The sequence below is a fragment of the Rosa rugosa genome, chromosome 7 (genome assembly GCF_958449725.1).
Source record: "Rosa rugosa chromosome 7, drRosRugo1.1, whole genome shotgun sequence".
NCBI lineage: Eukaryota > Viridiplantae > Streptophyta > Magnoliopsida > Rosales > Rosaceae > Rosa > Rosa rugosa.
Genome location: NC_084826.1, coordinates 30818454 through 30838172, shown reverse-complemented (window position 1 = coordinate 30838172; position 19719 = coordinate 30818454). Strand labels below are relative to the sequence as shown.

The 19719-nt window shown below is 35.7% G+C and overlaps 2 protein-coding genes across 2 annotated transcripts; one reads left to right on the top strand and one right to left on the bottom strand.

The window, feature by feature from the left end:
- Positions 1-1677: 1677 nt before the first annotated feature.
- On the top strand, positions 1678-8846 carry LOC133720639 (UTP--glucose-1-phosphate uridylyltransferase). Its single transcript, XM_062147047.1, has 22 exons — positions 1678-1721; positions 1832-1925; positions 2023-2070; positions 2168-2262; positions 2358-2448; positions 3254-3314; positions 3421-3498; positions 3582-3632; positions 3744-3817; positions 4571-4643; positions 4747-4804; positions 5026-5072; positions 5171-5236; positions 5868-5900; positions 7137-7189; positions 7258-7333; positions 7503-7559; positions 7664-7747; positions 7834-7932; positions 8013-8117; positions 8446-8517; positions 8602-8846. Exons 2-22 carry the CDS (start codon positions 1864-1866, stop codon positions 8626-8628), a joined length of 1410 nt encoding a protein of 469 aa, XP_062003031.1. The 5' UTR covers positions 1678-1721; positions 1832-1863; the 3' UTR covers positions 8629-8846.
- Positions 8847-9401: 555 nt separating this feature from the next.
- Positions 9402-18630, bottom strand: LOC133722038 (crossover junction endonuclease MUS81-like). The gene is made up of 12 exons (XM_062148839.1): positions 18342-18630; positions 18173-18251; positions 17995-18081; positions 17793-17918; positions 16950-17181; positions 16146-16294; positions 15523-15580; positions 14649-14807; positions 13691-13770; positions 12064-12298; positions 11446-11532; positions 9402-9611 (listed from the first exon to the last, which is right to left on the bottom strand). The coding sequence occupies exons 1-12, from the start codon at positions 18379-18381 to the stop codon at positions 9507-9509; spliced, it is 1437 nt and encodes a 478-aa protein (XP_062004823.1). The 5' UTR covers positions 18382-18630; the 3' UTR covers positions 9402-9506.
- Between the last annotated feature and the right edge of the window lie 1089 nt (positions 18631-19719).

Here is a 19719-nt window from a genome sequence, read left to right as displayed (position 1 = left end):
TTTCTTTTATTATTGGAACATCGCATATATAACAGAGGTGTAAATAGATAAAAATAGGGGTAAATTAGGAAGTTTAGTGGCAAAAAAAATGATGAGATGTCCAAATAGTAAATTAGGAGGTCTGAATAGACCCACCCTTTCTATATTGGGCTTTGAGCTACCAAAACAAATGGTTTTGAGCTTTCATCATTTATCTTCCTTCCTCTTTTTTGCGAAAGTGAAATTCACTCGCTAGTTTTCATAATCGAAACACAAATAAATACATCGTATAGCCATGAAATTCGATTTTCTCCATTTTCTTGAGTAAAAGATACACGATGATATTCTCAAATTAAAAATAAAAAATAAAAAAAATACACGATGATATTACATTCACGAGGAACAAATGCGCATAAAACCCTGTAAAAAATAATAGGGTAAATTCCTCCTATGGTACCTGAGGTATTGCTACTTGGACAGTTTGATACTTGATGTATTACAGGGGATAGTTTGGTACTTGAAGTTAGACTCTGTTTGACACTTTGGTACTTCTGTTAATTTTTCTGTTAAATGTAAGGATAAAATTGACATTTAGAATATATGTATAAAAACATAATAAAAAAACATGAGTTTGTGGGTTGATTTTCTTCATAATTTTATAGGTATGAATTAATGCTTATGGGTTATGTTGAAGGTGAAATATTCGAATTTTATGTTTAAGAAATATAATAATCATATAGTGAACACCCATGAGAGTACTCAATTGAAACTAGTCTCGTACAACTAAATTTTTTTAAACATAAAATTCAATTATGTCAACTTTAACATAACCCAAAAGCATTAATTCATTTTCATTTTCTCCTAAATGACCCAAAAAATGATGAAGACCTAAAATAATACCAAATAATATCATCGCATTGTGTTTATGAAGAGGAGGAAAAATAAGTGGATTCATAGAGAATAGTACAAAAAAAATATCTGATTATTATATTTCTTTAACATAAAATTCGAATATTTCACCTTCAACATAACTCATAAACATCAATTCATACCTATAAAATTATGAAGAACGGCAATCAACCCACAAACTCATGTTTTTTTATTATGTTTTTATACATATATTCTAAATGTCAATTTTATCCTTACATTTAACAGAAAAATTAACAGAAGTACCAAAGTGTCAAACAGAGTCTAACTTCAGGTACCAAACTGTCCCCTTTAATATATCGGGTATCAAACTGTCCAAGTAGCAATACCTCATGTACCATAGGAGGAATTTACCCAAAATAATATTAGAAAACGAAAGAGAAGAAAATTCAAAATTATATATTTACGTCTTAGTCCTAGTTCCGTAGACCGTTAGCCGAGGGAGAAGAGCAGAATAACTGGTGGCAAAGTGGCATCTCATCCTGATAGGGGTGTGGACCTCACAAGGGAAAGACAATCGGATGCGAATAGGTGGCAGCTCCTTCTCACAAAAAAAAAAATAATAATAATAGGTGGCAGCTCAAAACTGGTGGGTTGGGAGAGAGAGAGAGAGTGAGGTGTTGGCCTTGGCGTAAAAGAGGCGCTACTTCGAGCCAAATGTCATATGCCGCTGCATATTCGTTTTTCCTTTTTTTTCTTTTTCTTTTTCTTTTTCCTTTTTCCTTTTTTTCAAAACCAATTTAAACTAGCGACGACCCGATCACACTCGCTAATTCCGTAACCTTGAAATCTGGCGGTCACTCTCTTTGTTTCAGGTTCACTCACTCTCTCCCCTATATATATAATATAATTTTCACAACCACATCACTTTTATCAGTTATCTCTCTCTCTCTGATCTCTCATTTTCATTTTCGTTCTCTTCTAGAAAGTTGAAGAAGCTTGTGTGCCAGTTCAGCAATGGCTGCCGCTGATACGATCTCCAAGCTCAAATCTGAGGTCGCCGCTCTCAGCCAGATCAGGTATCTTCGCCTCCTCCGATCCGTTCATATTCTTCGTTTTTCGTTTTCCGATTGCCGTTTGATCTGATGAGCTTCCTTTGGTTTCCGTCCGGTGCAGCGAGAATGAGAAGAACGGATTCATCAACCTCGTCTCTCGCTATCTCAGGTAATTCGATTGTGAATCGCATTGGTTCGTTTTTCGTTGCTCTCTCTCTCTCTGTGTTTAAAATGTGATCTAAAAATTGTGGTAATGCGTGTGACAGTGGAACAGAAGCGACGCATGTAGATTGGAGTAAGATCCAGACTCCTACTGAGGAGGTTGTGGTTCCTTATGACACCTTGGCGCCTACTCCCGAAGGTGATAATAATACTTTGATTTCTAAACTTTTTATCTGCGGATTTCCATTTCGAAATTGTAAGATGCTCATTATTGTGCTTTCTTGATCCATGCAGATCCTGCCAAAACCAAGGAGCTTTTGGACAAACTTGTTGTGCTAAAGCTCAATGGAGGTCTCGGAACAACCATGGGTTGTACTGGTCCCAAGTAGGCATTTCAATCTTTTTCCCTTCTTTTTTGCTTGTTTGTGTATCAGTTGTGAAGGTGGCAGTTGTTTTTATTTTTTTTCGTTATCAGTTTTCTGCATAAAATGTCATTGAGATTTGGATATGTGATAGAATGGTTTCCCTCCTTTGCTTTTGATGTGTTTTATTTTTAGTATCTACCCTGCACAGAACAATCAATGTTAGATCAATTTGGTCTTTTGCTCAACTGTGCAAAAGAGACTAGAATTAGTTCGATTATCCCTTTGACTCCGTTCTGTGTACATGACTAGTTTGTATGGTGTTTGCTTTATTTTGCTATTGTTGAAAGGTTGTGATGTTTTTTCTTGTCTGAAATGCATTAATTAATTCTCATGTCAGTGCGTCATGTTAAAATTCCAACGTGGTTAAAATTTGATTCACTCTCAAGTTTGGTGATATCAAATATTAATTCTACACTACGATCCAACTAGATGTGGATCAAACTAGGCAAGAACTAGAATTGAATTGAATTGAATTCATCAAATTGGTTTGGCTATAAAGTATGTTCATTATTGAACATATGTTGAACATGGATTCTGATTGGATCTTGATTTTTGGATTTTTTTTTTCTCTTGTTCTTTCGAGTTGAATCATCTCTGCAATTTTGTAGATCCATGAGAGTGATGAGACTTCGATTACTGTAGTGTATACTAATATATATAATCTAGTTAGATGTAAAATCTGCTTTGTGTGCACAACTTGACCTAGTCTTTTGTTTGTCTTGTTATGACTTCAATGATATTAATTTCACTTCTTCTGGCTTGCAGGTCAGTCATTGAAGTTCGAAATGGGTTGACATTTCTGGACTTGATTGTCATCCAGATTGAGGTCTCTCTCTCTCTCTCTCTCTCTCTCTCTCTCTCGATATATATATATATATATATATATATACCACTACCTCGTTATATCAGCTTAACCTGCCAATTATTTTCAGACTCTCAATAACAAATATGGGTGCAATGTTCCTCTGCTTTTAATGAACTCATTCAACACTCATGACGATACATTTAAGGTTTGGGAATTTACTACCATATTTTATTTTTATTTTTTCCTTCAATTTTACTAAGGAAACTAACTGCTTCTTGTTTCCATTAGATTGTTGAGAGATACACCAAGTCTAATGTTCAGATTCATACTTTCAACCAGGTCTGTAGTACACGTTCTTGATCCCCTGCTTTATTATTATTATTATTATTTTTTGGTCCACTACATACTCAATACACTGAACTTAAATCTCCACTATTTTTGGATATGCAGAGTCAGTATCCTCGTTTGGTTGTTGAAGATAATTCGCCACTTCCATCTAAAGGACAGACTGGCAAGGATGGATGGTATAGTCTAATTTTCACTGTCGCTTATGCATAAGGCTTTTCCAGCATACTTCTGAGTATTTACTGTTATGAAATGAATGCATTGCCTTAGTTATTAGATGTCTCAGAAACATTTAGTGACTTTTTTTTTTTTTTTTTGTTCAACTAAGCCAATTAAGCAATAGAACAGCAGAAGATTCATTCATGCTCTTTCAGTTATCTTCTAAAATTATGTTGCACTATCGATACTTCTAATAAACACGACAGGTGACTCTGACATCGAAGTGATATCATTATGACTGTTTTGTTTGTGCTTGCTTATGCTACATGATGTTTTACCCTCTTTCATATATACTTTTTATAATAATCCTCTCTAGGACCATTGTTTTGGTATGAGATGCAGTGTGCTGTTATTTATCATAAGATTTTGTTTGAGTTAAGGATTCCTTATGTTTCCTATGAGTTAAGGCATGCATTTGGCCTTCAATTCTGGATGTGCTGCAGTTTCTATTTCATGTGCAACTGTTATTGGTCTTATAGTTCTATTTCAAGTTAGCTCTCAACTGATGTTTCACATCCACGTAATTGGTATCCTCCTTAAGTAATTCAGTTTTTCACCTTTCAAGAATGGCACATTGTGAGTGTTGGATTGTGTTTGTGTTTAGTCAATTAGATAAAATTCCCTAAGCTCTGTGTAATAGGAATCTACATTTCTTTTTAGTGACATTCAATATAATGTCTCTTTATTCTCATGATTAATGTATGCACATGTAGGTATCCTCCTGGCCATGGTGATGTGTTCCCATCCTTAAGTAACAGTGGCAAACTGGATATGTTATTGTCACAGGTTGGTGCCCTGATTCCTTTTTCTGAACTTTTTGTTTTGTTTTGTTTGCTTATAGGCCAGGTATAACTCCTTCCTGTTTTTAAAACCTCCCTCTATTTTACAGGGCAAGGAGTACGTGTTTGTTTCTAACTCGGACAACTTGGGTGCTGTTGTGGACTTGAGTATCCTATTTTTGGTTACTGACAATTATAGCTTCACCTGAGGCTTGTAATTAGGTTCTGATGCAGCGAATAGAGGAAAACAATTATTAATTATTGGTATTAAAAATGAAGAGGCTGATTTTGGTTGTTTGTTGTTTAGGATAGATTATTGCCTCCTTTACTGCTATACCACATGAGAAAAGAATCATTTGGAAGTTATTATCCTTGACTGGATGCAATAGAAATTTTGAATCATTTGGTCCAGAAAAAGAACGAGTACTGCATGGAGGTATGAAAAATACTATTGGAATTAATGACCTTTTTCGCCTCTTTCATATGCTTTACCTAATTCAAACTCAAACGTCTACATATCTCTTTTTTATTCAGGTCACACCGAAAACATTGGCCGATGTGAAGGGTGGCACTCTAATCTCTTATGAGGGAAGGACTCAGGTATAAATTTCACATTTATTGCTAGTACTTTTCTTTCTAAGTTGTCTTGTTTTCATATGTTGAAAGTTCTCGTTTCCAGGTTCAAATATGGACTTTTTTATTTCTTAAATGAGGTGTTGTAATCAATGTTTCTTTCTATATTTTTTATGTTGTTAAATAGGTGTTATAATCAATGTCTGACAAAAATTAACGCAGTTTGATTTGAGACTAATGTTGCTCAGGCTTGTTTTACATGGGCTTGACATGTTAATAGATTATTCCACATAATTTTTCAGGGTACAAAAAATTTGTTAGATTGACTATTAGGAAAAAATAATCTGCAATCTGGAAAGTTAGATTGGTCATCAATCAGTCAAGCCTGAGATACAAATAGATTTAATAAGAGAAAGATTATTATACATTGAGTATGAATACAAGTTATTTCAGTGAGCTGGTCAGCCTCGTTCACAGTTGAATGAGCCGTTTCAAGGTTTAGATTGGCTTTCCCACTTTCACAGTTTGATTTTCTTTTCCCCTTTTTGCTGAAAATGATATTAAGTCCTTAGATTTCAGTTTATTTTCTTTCAAAGAAATAATGTTACTAATTTTGACTGTGCATGACAATTTCCTGTTTTCTGATGTTCTCATGCAGCTCCTGGAAATCGCTCAAGTCCCTGATCAACATGTAAGTCATGTTTCCATTCTTCCTCTTCCCCTCCAATATTTATTTATTTTTTTCATCTCAATGTATATAGTAGCTGCATATTACATAGCTAGATTTGTGTTCCATTGTAGGCTAGGAACACCATCAAGTAGTAGGGTGAGACGTAAACTCTAGCAATTGTCCGTTAAATTGATTTAGAGATTAATTTCAAGAATGGCACATTTATGTAGAGTTGAGTTTGTTTTGATCAATTATAGCCCTATGTTCCAATCAATCAAAAGAAACTAGTTTACTTTATTTTAGATGATCAATAGTATTACGAAGAACAATATTGACAAAATGCTGTCAAGATCTTCAATAAGAGGGTGGACCGCGGGAGTGAGTTTGCTAAACAATGAACGGCAAGATCTATGACATGAATATAGGCAGTCAAACGTAGTCGATGGTATCTTGATGCACGGGAGTAATTAGGGGAAAACATCATGTATTTGGGTGTGTATACGTGTATATTGACAAAATGCTGTCAATACCTTTAATAAGAGGGTGGGCTGCGGGAGTGAGTTTGCTAAAGAATGAACTGCAAGATCTATGACATGTTATAGGCAGTCAAACGTAGCCGATGATATCTAGATGCACAATAGTGCGAGTAGTAATTAGGGGAACGCATCATGTATTTGGGTGCGCACACACACGTATGTATGCATACAGGTACGCAAGCACGCGCACACGCACGCATATGGGTTGACATAATGGGCATTGCATTATGAAAGATGTAATGTGAATTACCGGAATAGCCGACACTACACACCTTCCCTTGAGAACAACACCAGCGCTGTACCATAATATATTATGTACATGTAAATTCCTTGTTTTTTGTTGGGGAGGTGTTAGTACTGGCAATTTTGGTTGCTTTTGCCAGAGAACAACAAACTAATTTTGAAGGCAGGATGGGGGAAGACGAGGTAATATCATGGGATACAGTTTGTTTGGGCTCTTTGGTTTCCTCAGAGTATAGTGCAAAAGCTGTCGTTATGTAGCTTCTGTTACTTGTTGTTTTTCTGCTTTAAGCTCTAGTGTTCGTTTCTCGTCCCATGTATTGTACTTTTTTCTTTCTCTTATTATTTCATTTCAGTTTGAGTTTCAATTAAGTTTATGCACTATACCAGTCTCCTTGCATTGCACAGTGCTATTGACAAGTTCAAAATCTATTCATTGCGCGAGTTTATTATTGATATTTGATTTGTTTCTTGGCAACAGGTCAATGAATTCAAGTCAATAGAGAAGTTCAAAATTTTCAACACAAACAATTTGTAAGTCATGTTACATGATCTTGTTAGTAAACATTCATCGATTGAGTACTAACAACATATCAGTACAGGTGGGTTAATTTGAACGCAATTAAACGTCTTGTGCAAGCTGATGCACTGAAGATGGAGATTATCCCAAACCCAAAGGTATGCATTGGACTCTCAAATCTTTTGCTCCTCGGGTGGTGGCGAACAATGCAGCTTGCTTATAGGAGATCCCCGTCCTTATTTACAAAGCCTCCTTGCAATGATACTGGTTTACTGATGTTTCTTTTTAGTTTTATTTATTTATTTATTTATTATTATTTTTATGTAGGAAGTGGATGGAATCAAAGTTATGCAGCTAGAAACTGCAGCGGGTGCGGCAATCAGGGTACTAAATATATACAACAGCTCATTTAAAGTGCTTGATTTTTTCTCTCTTAAGAATCTTTTAATTTAATTGTTTAATGTTAATATTTTGGCTGTTATTACCAGTTCTTTGATAATGCTATTGGTATCAATGTACCCCGATCTCGATTCCTCCCTGTGAAGGCAACTTCAGATTTGCTTCTTGTCCAGGTAGCCTTCTCTTCTTTGAACTAGTTGTAGGATCTTTGGAAATAATTTGGGCCTTTTCTAAGACATCCTTTTGATCTTCTTTGCAGTCTGACCTCTATACCGTAGAAGATGGCTTTGTTATCCGCAACCCAGCAAGGAAAAATCCTGCAAATCCTACTATTGAATTGGGGCCTGAGTTTAAGAAGGTAAATGTTTAAATACTGTGATCTTATGCCTGTTTGATGCTTGATGGTTGATAATGACGGTATCTTTTCTTTCCTTATAGGTTGGCAATTTCTTGAGTCGGTTCAAGTCAATCCCCAGCATCATTGAGCTTGATAGCCTTAAGGTGTCTGGTGATGTGTGGTTTGGTGCTGGCATTGTTCTCAAGGTATGCAGTTCACTGGAGTTTTAGATTAGTGTTAACATCATGTATAACCTGCTTATACCCAACACAGTTCATTTATGTTTTGTTCTTGTTTTTGGTAACCTTTCAAATCCTGCTACGAATACCCAACACAGTTCATTTATGTTTTGTTCTTGTTTTTGGTAACCTTTCAAATCCTGCTACAAATATCTGCTAGATGAATTCCGTTTTCTATTGACTAATAACTATTGCAGTGCATACCCATGTTGTATTGTGTTGCATCTTTTGGTCATAATATATTGTTCTGTAGTCTAGTAACATCGTCTACCATTTTGGTTTTTATTTAATGAAGGGAAAAGTAACTATCACAGCAAAACCTGGGGTGAAGTTGGAAATTCCTGATAAAGCTGTGCTGGAGAACAAGGTAAACAACAAGCCATATAAAACCCCTTTCCTGTTGCTATTTTTTTTTTTCACTGCTCTAAGTTTGCTAATTGTATCTGTTCAGGATATCAATGGTCCTGAGGATGTCTAAGTTTCTTGCCGTGATATTGGAGGGCATGTTAAAGTTATCGAGAACCATGTTTGTAGGCCATGCTTATCTAGTATGATAGGATAATAAATGTGTTTTTTTGCTATTTTGCCTTTTGCTGCGCTCGAGGTTGATAAACTTTGCAGCTTGCCATGGTTAATCCTTTTGTGTATGAATGAAAAATTGATGCCAAAGGTAGAGCATAAAGTTTTTGTTATTTACTGCTAGCTCTTTCATTGTTGCCATTTTTCTCTTTGTTTAAGAAAGTAAAAGAAAGGAATGTGAATTGTAAAATAGTGTGAATTTCACTCTCTAATGTGGTCATGATTAGGCAATTGATGGGGTCATGTGGCCTTTTTGTACGTAGGACAGTCCTCAAAAATTGATGGGGTCTAATGTGTCATGATTAGGCAGTATGTCGTGAGCCTCAAAAATTAAATCTACGTTATTTCTTAGTAGTGTATCTCCAAGTAATTTTCAAATGCAGTTCCTCTTGGAACCTTGGGCGACGTAGGACCTGTTGGCTCAAGGCTCGTGTTCCTTTAGGACTCTAGTCACACCACTCAAATGTTATTCTTCGGTCTTATTCCCAGCTATAATGGAGCATGACCTCTTTGGCGTCTGGGACCTCGTGAATCCAACTCATTAGACACACTAGATTCTAGGACCTCTTGGGTTCTGCACGTGTAGGTATGTCATAGGTACAAATGAACTCATATAGCATCGCATTACTTGAGAAATTGGACACAGCAAACGCTCCATCTTATCTGATGCCGAAAGAGAAGGAAAAAAAAAAAAAACCAGTTCCTCATATTACATTGCAAACTTAGTATAGGACTAACAATCCAATCCTACTTTTCTCTATGGGAGATAAACCTCAATCAATTGCTCCATACAAAGCGAAAAATATTCTTACTAGCAGCAGCGTTTACAACATTGTTACTCTGTGTTCTAAGCATCTCCTCCTGTGTGCGGACATCACCCTCCTGCTCAAATAAACGTATATTACACTTCTGTTAGTAAAACAAAGGCAGAAACATGTGTTCTTTTCATTTGACCACCCACCATGGAGTACAAATAAGTTAAAACAGGTTGATGAGATTAATTAAGAATATAAATAGATAGATACAGTTAGGACTAATCCAATAGAACTTCATGCCCAGAACATGTAAGAGAATGGATTACATAACACTGTGGACAAGAGTTCCAGTCTGGTAGGCGGTGTGCAAACCACTGGACAAGCACCTCAGTAGAAATTTTCAGAACAATATATGGTATAATTTCATGAATGCAATATTAACTACAAATGCTGAATTGTCAACAAGACTCAAGAAACACGCATTCTGGACTTCAATTCAACTCAGCCTAAGATCAACTACATAACAGGTTTTACTCTGAGCTCCTTTGAGCAACTTACAGTTAATTTGTCCTCCAATAACGGCGCTAGAGTGAATACTAATTAAGAAAATGCATTCATATAAATGCAGTGTAGTCCAAAAAATAACAACAACAATAATCCGTCTTCAGGTGATCCCAAGACCTTGGCACAGTAGCATGATGCAGCACAGAGCAACAGTTGGTGAGGGTATGAATAGGGTGCGTTGGGGAGTGTTCAGAGATTAAAAAAGCAGAATGGTTTTAGAAGAAACAGAGGGATTTTAGCTGTAGAAGGGAGAAATAAAACGAGGGAGGTTAGGGGAGAGAACAGAGAATAGGGTAGGAGAAGAGAAACCGAGGCACCAAGCCTTCAATAAAATTCAATTCTATTTCATTCCAATCTGATTTGGGTTTACAAACAGTAACATATTTATAGGCTTAAAATGCATAACCCTTAGACTCCTAGAACATCAGAAGACTCAATTAAAGACATATTAATAATAAGATCCTTGAGTACTCACCCTAAGACTTAAATAGACTCTTAAAAACACTAGAATCATAAGTATTCTTCATAAAACTGAAAAATCACTCTTGCAAGACTAAACTACCACGGAGACTTTACTTTGGACCAAAAACGGTTGGGCTTAGTCCTAGGCTTCCAAAGTGGATATTTCTTTTCCAACCAAATTGTGGCTGCTGCATTATAGCATTGCACTCGAGGCTTAAAATAATTTACTTAAAAACAATTTATAGCAGTCTTATATAATGGAGCCACAGTCGAAGGTTGCTACAACATTTGAGTTCCAACGAACTTTCAAAATCATATTCATGACTCCAATTTTCATTTTTTAAAACTCAACTCCATATGGCCACTTCTTCTTCCTTATGGCTATGGCACAGTTGACTGAAAATCTATAGAAGGGTAGAAACTAAGAGAGGAAGATGAGGTGATAAATGAAGAAGGGTTACAAATACTAAATACCATAGAGTAACAGAAAATCAAACTCCATATTGGTTTCTCTCACACTTGTACTCCTCCCTCTTTTCCCCCTCCCTCTTTCTGTCAAATCGACTTTGTCATAGCATTTATGTATTCCTCTCTTTTAGTTTCTAGTGATATAACCTAAACCTTTTTCTTATGTTTATAGTAGCTAAACATTTCATTTCTTTCTTGTTAAAGCTGGCAGAGGGAAATTGGAATTTGGGACCTCATCAACAGTGTGGATGAGAAATACCACTACACCAATCGCTAGTTGGTATTGAAATCGAAATTGTCTTTCATGTTTTCATAACTTTTTTTTCTTTTTTCTTTCAAGAGATCAGTGACCATGCAGGATATCTAGACATCAGCCATGAATTTCAAATTCTATAGTGGTGGCACACTTAGTTAAACAGATATTAACTAGCTCAATTCAAATTCCGACCAAGGGACTAAGAACTTACAAGTAGAGAGTATTCATGGGCAAGAGAAAAAGGCGTTGGGTACAAATCCAGAACAGCAATGGCAACTTCCTCAGTCACCTGGGGGACCTGCATTGATAATTAAAGATGTAAAACTGATTCACCATGTTGTCACTACAAAACTTCCTACTTCTGAAAACTGATATGCCATAAACCATATCATAAGCATTGATCCTAAAACTTAATAGACTAATCTACCATTCTACCCAAGCCGGCATGAAAGTACGTACATACTATATTTGATGCAATTTAATGCTAACAACAAACTAGTAGAAAGATAGACAAGGGACAAGAACTCATCAAGAATAGGAAAACTGTTCAAATATCTTAATTAATATGTACCTGTTCTTTTTGTGTTCTATAAATCTATAAAGGATTGGCCGCTGCCAATATATCTCATTGGGGTATAGAAACATACATAGACACATAAACATAATAGGAACAAAAATGCAAGAAAGAGCAGAGTTTAGTTTCCTCCAAATCCATTGAGAGGCTTATTTAGAAATGAATGGACCTATAGTTAGCTACATGCAGAAAATATAACCATTATTTCACTGACTATCAGGTACAACATGATTTTCTTCTCTCTCAAAAAATTACCTGCATGAGCTGAACAGCAAATACGTCACTGACTGTCATTTTATCCAGGTCTTGACTCCTTTTGTTAAATTCATCAAATGTAAGACAAACTCCAGCATGCTTCCACTGTTCCTCAGGAAGTTCTTTGTAATATTTAAATATTGCTTCAGTAAGATAACCATACTTCCTTAAGGTTTCAGTCAAGTTTTCAGTTCTCTGAACATCAAAACCCTCCAAAATTTCAGTTGTGAAGCAGCTGCATAAGATCAGAATATTAATAGCTGAAGATGGATTCAAAAAATTCTTTGCAGTCATTAGGACATCACTAAAGGGATCATGATTACTACAACCGTTTAACATGGGTTCAAATACTGATGTACAAAATGACAGATAATGATGTTCATAAACTTGATAGCCAAATTGAAAACCACAGTCTGGAAAAAGAAAAGGTCCTGGGACATAGACTTAAGTTTGAAACTAATATATTTAAAACAAGACAGAAAGTTACTTAGCAGTCTTATCAGAAGTTTTCCGTGTCAAAACAGATTAAATTGTAAGTTAGTTATACAATCAAAAGCTTACAAAGCACGTATTCAAATACATCCATATCATCTGAGGGAAAAAAGAGACCGAACTTGCTACTTACAAGGAAAATTTAGACCCATTTAACTCAACCAGACTAGCAACTCAATTTACTATCAATATATAACTTGACTTCAATAATTTAACTCCACTTCAACTAACATAGAGGATCACCCACAGCACTCAAAAGTGCATACCTGATGCAACTAAATTTATTGTTTGATTTTGTTTTCTTCTAAGAAACTCACGTTTCATTAAGAAAAAAAGTTAAAGAAAATCAAAAAGGAAATCTTGATACAAGCCAATCTGAAACCAACTTTAGATGTTACATTCATTTAGCTTCTGTCCGAAATATCATAGTATACATGAACATGGTGCTTGAATTTGAACATCTAAACTTTGTTTGAGATTAACTTTATTTTTTAAGGGATTACAGAAGATCAAACAAGAGTATGTATTGCTGCTTCTACGATTATGCCATGCCAGAAACACTTTTTTTTTGGCTTCATAATGGAATCTGTACATCTCAAAGAAGAAAGTAAAGCACACCAACTGCGTAACATGACTGCAAGATATTTAATCAAGATAAAATGGTATCTGATCTGGTTGATGAAAATAATTGTTATTTTATGTACTGTGCAACTTGTTTAAATGTCAATATAATTGAATAGATATTACTGGAAAGGCTTGTCAACTTCTGGGCCAAAATTGATTACAGAACTCAGCCAAGCTCAACCAAATTAAAAATGATCTTAATCATTCATATTAAAGCCACACCTTAGGGACCCCATAAAACTTAACCATCATTAGGTAATCTTGACTAAAAAAGTTCATGCCTGCAACTGTCAACAGACCAATTAAAGTTATGATAAAGAACATAACTATTCAACCAGGCCAGGAAACAAGCAATTATTACACCATTGTTGACCATACTGAAAAGGTCCAACATAAATCATCACCAAAGTTAGTTAGGCTTTCCCAGTTTATATAAGATGATTTGCTAAAGAAATATAGTTTAGTAGGAAAAATATATAGCCCTTAAGAATATTCTAAAAAGATTGCTTACGCTGTTTTAATGCTTTCTGCTGCTTCACAAGAATTGGGATCACCTTCCACAAGATATATCAGCTTTTTGAGTCCGCACCTCTAACAATAGATGCAATTTAAGGATATTTCAGCATTATGTGAAACTAATCAAATGCATGTAAAGTTCAAACTGGAAGCAAAAAATTTATACAGCAGATAGTAAGAGACAAAGAAGACTAAATTTAATTAATTAAAAAAAAAAAAAAGCAAATCTATAACAGACAACTCAATAAACAATTTCTCTATCTCATGGAGTCAAGAAATTATAATTCTTTAAACACAAAATATTCACTGTCAACAAATTTAATCTGCTGAGCAAATAAACAAACTAGCAAACTTCACTCATAAGCAGTTCTAAGCTTAAACTGCTACCCAGTTGGCAGCTCACCCTAGATGTCAAAAAGCAAACTGATGCTGTACTAAGAAATAGCACAACCAGTGAGGTCCACAACAAACATCACCTTAGAAGTTGCTACTTTACCATTCCTTCTTGCTCAGAACTGTATGTCAAGTGTTTTCTTCTAAATTGGGAATGCTTCCCACAATTTTACTTTTTTTCTTCATAAACCCAATCTGATGTGGATGCATAGAAACTTACAAGATAAGGCATGGTTATCAAAAACACTATCTTCATAAATCCAAACTGAAATTCTCCTTTTTCATCACTCCAAAAGTTGGTGATTTATTATTATGGCATTTATTTTATTTTTTTTGGATAAAAAACTGAAATTTTATCATCTAGCAATTAAAATTCAGTAAAAGCACACCATACTAAAAGGTAAGCAAGCCTAGTTTGAGCAATAAAATGGTGTATACTATGTATGCATGCCATAGATTAGTTCCACCTACAACAGTCCAAAAAAGAATATGAAAGGTAGAATAGCAAATTTCACATACCAATAAAGATAAAACTAAGTCTTTCAAATAGAACTCCATACCAAAAGTCTCAATTTTTGATCCCTGAAACGGTTGTCACTTATTGAACAGCGTAAATCATCAACATTCTTCCTCTCAACAATAAAATCAAGTACATATTCAGTCTCAAGATAATTATGGCGAGCTATCCAAATCCCATCTCCGACTGGTAACCGTCTGACCTGTAAAAGAGTAAATTTGTTTGTTGCTATTTACATTGTAAAATATGATACGTAAATGTCGTCATGTTAGTCCTCAAAGTCTTAGATGACTTTACTGAAAATCTTGAAAATGGATTTCAAGCAGAAACCCAAAACGCGTTTAACATAAGAAAGGCAATGTAGATACAGCCAAAGACTTGGAGACAAGTTTTATGAATACATGCTGAGTTCTACAAATATCACCATAACAAAAACTAGCCAATTCAGTTTGGAAGTTTAGCAATGAAATTATTTAACAAAACTTACAACAATAAGTACAGAGGGAACAAGTGAGGACATAATGTTCTCAAAGCCTATCACTATCTCATCATAGATAGCAAGAAACCTTTCAGCCATTATGGTTTTATGGATAGAAAGTACTTTCTAAAGTTACTTGGCACAACCAAATTGGACGGCAGGTCTTGCTTAATGAATGTTAGGCGTCAAGAAAATTAAGCCCCATCATCACTGACAATGTTTTTCAAAAGAGCATATTACCTTACAAACGAAGAAAGGCCTTTAGTATTTGAATATATTTCATAAAACTAGCACATAAAACACTATACACAAACAAACCAACAAGGAACAAAATACAATACGAAAAGTCACTATTTTTGTTAAAGAAAATTTATAGACAATTATAAGTTATCGATAATACAAAAACTAACAGAGAAAAGATTATGATATGATAACTCACCTCTACTTTAATTTTGGATTCAGAAATAACACTCTCAATAATGCTCCTAGACCGCAATCTACAACCACAAAAGAACATAGAGTTAATCACATATGTTACAAACACCACCACGGACAGTAGACAAAGAATAAAATATAAAGTACAAATTATAAACGAAAACAAGGTTTATCTACATTCTTTTTGTGTAGTTTGAATTAGTTTGGTGTATTTCCAGGTGGTGTTAATTTTTTTATACAATTACTTGGTTGTGCGGTATCACTTGGTTATTCTGTCTGGTGTATTCTTTGTTATTATATTTGGTCTGTTTGTTTGTTATTAGAAATTGGATGCATGACAAGAAAGCAAAACCAATATTAGGCAGGGCAGAGACGGGAAATCATAGCAACCTCTGAAAAAATGATTAAAGACCTGCTGTGGTGTCATCTCTTAAAGAAGAAAATGGATAACTGGGAGTAATGAGTTCTTACTTCTAAAAGTAAAGATGCTCCAACCAAGTATTATTGAGAAGACCAAAAAAACTTTCATGTTATGATAGAATAACCAACATCTGTAACTAATTTCACCAAAGAAATAACAACAAAAGAAATAAAAGTCACAGAAGAGAAAAGTTAGAGGTTACAGACATCTGAGCGGCCAATTGCTCTCGGTCATCTAATAGAAAGACTACTTCATAAGCATCTTCAAATCTCTCCCCAAAGCTTAGAGGTGGAATGGATAAAGCTTTTGAACTTGCTTTGACACCCGGAGAACTAGACTTTGGCACGGGACAACTCTAGGAAAATCAGAAAGTAGTGAGCAACACGGTGAGTAACTGCAATGATATACTCACTATGTTCAACAATATTGAGAAAGGTGACTTTCAGATCTAAGAAAAAAGCATTATAAGCACCCTACACTTCCGTCTAGCAATTACATAACCAGAAGTGCACATGTGGCCCCTAAAGAATTATTTTCTAGGAAACTTTGCACACAGAAACTATTTTGACACTTTCCCTTTCACGGAATATTTTCAGAAAATAGTTCAAAAGACAGCAACAATATTTGGAAACAAAAGGTCCAAACGCGAAGAATCTAACTCTTAGATTAGATTCAGGGTTTTGCACCATAGCAGGTTTCGTAAGGAGCAGTAAGTAGCCTCTGCTAAAATAAAATAAAAACAGTGAACAAATTATATTTTCTTGCAAACAATAACAGTTAATAATCAAGCATAACAGAGGCCATGACACGACAGGAAAATGTGGACAACAAAAACCCATATTTCATGGATGATATAAACTCAAATAAGCTACTAAGACAAGAACCTTAAATTCAAACTTAATCTTTGAAAGCATGGTGCTGAGAAATAAATATCAAATATGAAGATGCAAACTGATTATTGTTCCCAGCCACAGTTCAACATACTAATGAAAAGCCATTCAGATATATACCTTGTCAAGACATTCCCATGGCATATCAATTAAGTTCTCCTCACTACTTGAATTACTGGACAACAATGTCATATCTGTCACTGACTCAGGATGAGAAAGGTCCTGTTCTGATACATTCACATCCACGACAGACAACCCTTTGGCATTAGAAACTTTTTCCGCAGGATCCGCCAAACCGGACCTCATGAGACATTCACGGGCAACTTCCTGACCTTCTTCAGTAAGCATGTACCTACAATTTATACATGCATTACATATCTAATTATAGTGCAATTGTGACAAAGTGAAATTCTGCAACATTGATTTATAAGAACTGCTTAGATATTACATACTTCCTCAGCATTATGTTCAGTGAAAAGAGTACTAAGTCATGCTGAAAGTAACCGTACCACAAACAGGATTCAAGCTGATAATCAACCAATTTCGTATATGCCTAAAAATAACTCGATTGTCATATACCTAAAAAACATACATGCACATGGGCCTCTTCACAGATGATGATGATTCAGTTAAAAAGAATAGAATTTAACTAATAAAAATTTAAAACTCATGAATTGTCAGTAGGCTGCACACCATAGCTAGCTGTAAATCATCATTCACGATTTCACATCAGAGTAGAACTTCCCTACTATTTTATCTCTAGTGGTAAGTGCTTCATCAGTAAAGTAAGATTTTTAATTTCTCGGTAAGAAACAATGCAACGCTTCATAAAATTGTCTGTGGCAAAAGGCTACAATCTGTTCATTCAAAATTTACAAGAGAAAATTGCATAAGATAAACATGTATAACTGCTTTTTAGCATGACCAAACGCAAAAATTAATGTGTAACAGCAAAAGCCATACTTTGCGGGGCAACTCAATTTCAGAACCAGTCCTTTGGTTATCAACGTCTTCATGCAGGACCAACCACTATACCATTCCTTGGCAGAATTGCCGAGAGTTGTAGGTTTTCCCTTCCCCTTCTCCGGCCTAGGAACAAACACATTAGGTCTCAGAACACGGCAGAACAAATTAACAGAAGTAGTAATGCAATGAACCAACATACATAATCGGCACACGAGAAAGTCCACTTGCTTCAGCTGCATCAATAAGCTCCTGCTTACGCATAAATTCATCTCCATTTTCGGTTCCCCTGATGAAAACCTAGTGTTAACACATAGACATAGTTCAAAAAAAAAAAAAAAAGTGACAAGAAAGAAATCCAATTACAATTTACAGTTAACCTGTAAAGCGTGATCAACAAAGCATATGCCACGGAATTCTTCTGCGGAACGTAGCGTTTGGTTGATTTGGTTCTCTTGGCTACAAAAAGAAAGAGGAAATCCTCCATATATAGTGGACAGCAGCAACAAATGTGTTGGTGAATGAAATAACTAGCTGAACCAGTGTTACCTGATCCGCTCGAGGTACGAAACGCCGGTGGATCCCTCATGGTTTTAGGGTTTGTGGCTCCAGAGAGAGGAACTTGGATCGGCTAATTCCGGGCAATCCTCAATTGGCTCCAACTGGATTATCTGATTCTTGACGTCTCAGTGGTCAATCGACTACTCCCTCTGAGAAAGAAAAAAAATGGAAACGACGGAGATTTGGGGAAGAAGCTAGGAAGAGATAAAGAACGAGGGCGGGAAATTTAGAAGAAAACAAAAATTTACACTCTTTCTTTACATTATTTCTTTCATTCTTTTTCCTATTTCTTTGGGTTTGGATAATGGAATTTAACTAAAAGTGAGAACTTTTTATTTTCGTTTGGCATTCTTAACTTAAAAAAAAAAAAAAAAAAAAAAAAAGGGTGTCAATGTCAATCCATTAAAATGTGATCGGTAACATTATACAGTAACTCAAACTCGTACACCCTCTACGAGTTTGTCTCTATCAAGCAATCCTAATAAAACCCAAGTAACATCACCATGGAGTTTATTCGTAACAAGTGACATGACAATACTAGAGCTTAAATCGACGAGTCAAGTACAAACCCTAATTTATTCATGACCATGTCATAAATATTAATTTTTGCTCATAGACTGACAGCCTGGATCCCATATGCAAAACTAAAAGTGACTGGGACCCAAAGAGCATAGCCCATATATAATGAAGCACGAGACAACAAACGTAAAACACCCCGAAGCCTAAGGGCAAGTTCACCCGTTGAGTCACCAGGTCACCCACTATTCACTACTTTTTAGTGTTAATTTCGTGCCCTGGGTCACGAGCACAGTGTATTTCGTGCCCTGAGTCACCCGGTACAGTGTTCTGGGTCACCATGGTGACCTGCACAGTGTATTTTGTGCCCTGGGTCACGAGCACAGTGTATTTCGTGACCCAGAGAATGAAAATATACACTAAAAAGCAGTGAATAGAATGTGACCCGGTGACCCAACGGGTGAACTTGCTCTAATAACTCTAAACCACAACCAAATGGCACCGAAACAGCCCCCGCCTCTCAAAAACTGATAGCTGAAAGTCTGAAACCTTTCTCAACAATCATCGGCATATTGCACCAGGCATTCTCTCGGTCTCTCCATGGCCAAGCCAAGTCAGAATCTCCAATAAAAGAATCATTGAACCCAACTTCTCTTACTGCAAATCCTTCAAACTTGTCTCCGTCGACCATCGACCTTTGATGATCGACAAAGTACTACCATTGAGGCATTGACCACCGTTGTTGCTACCACCACTAGGCCTACATGATCACCGTCACCACAAATCCTTATTCCCCTCAACAACAGAGAAGCAACTCAGAAAAGGATATCTTCTTATGATGAGCCATCAA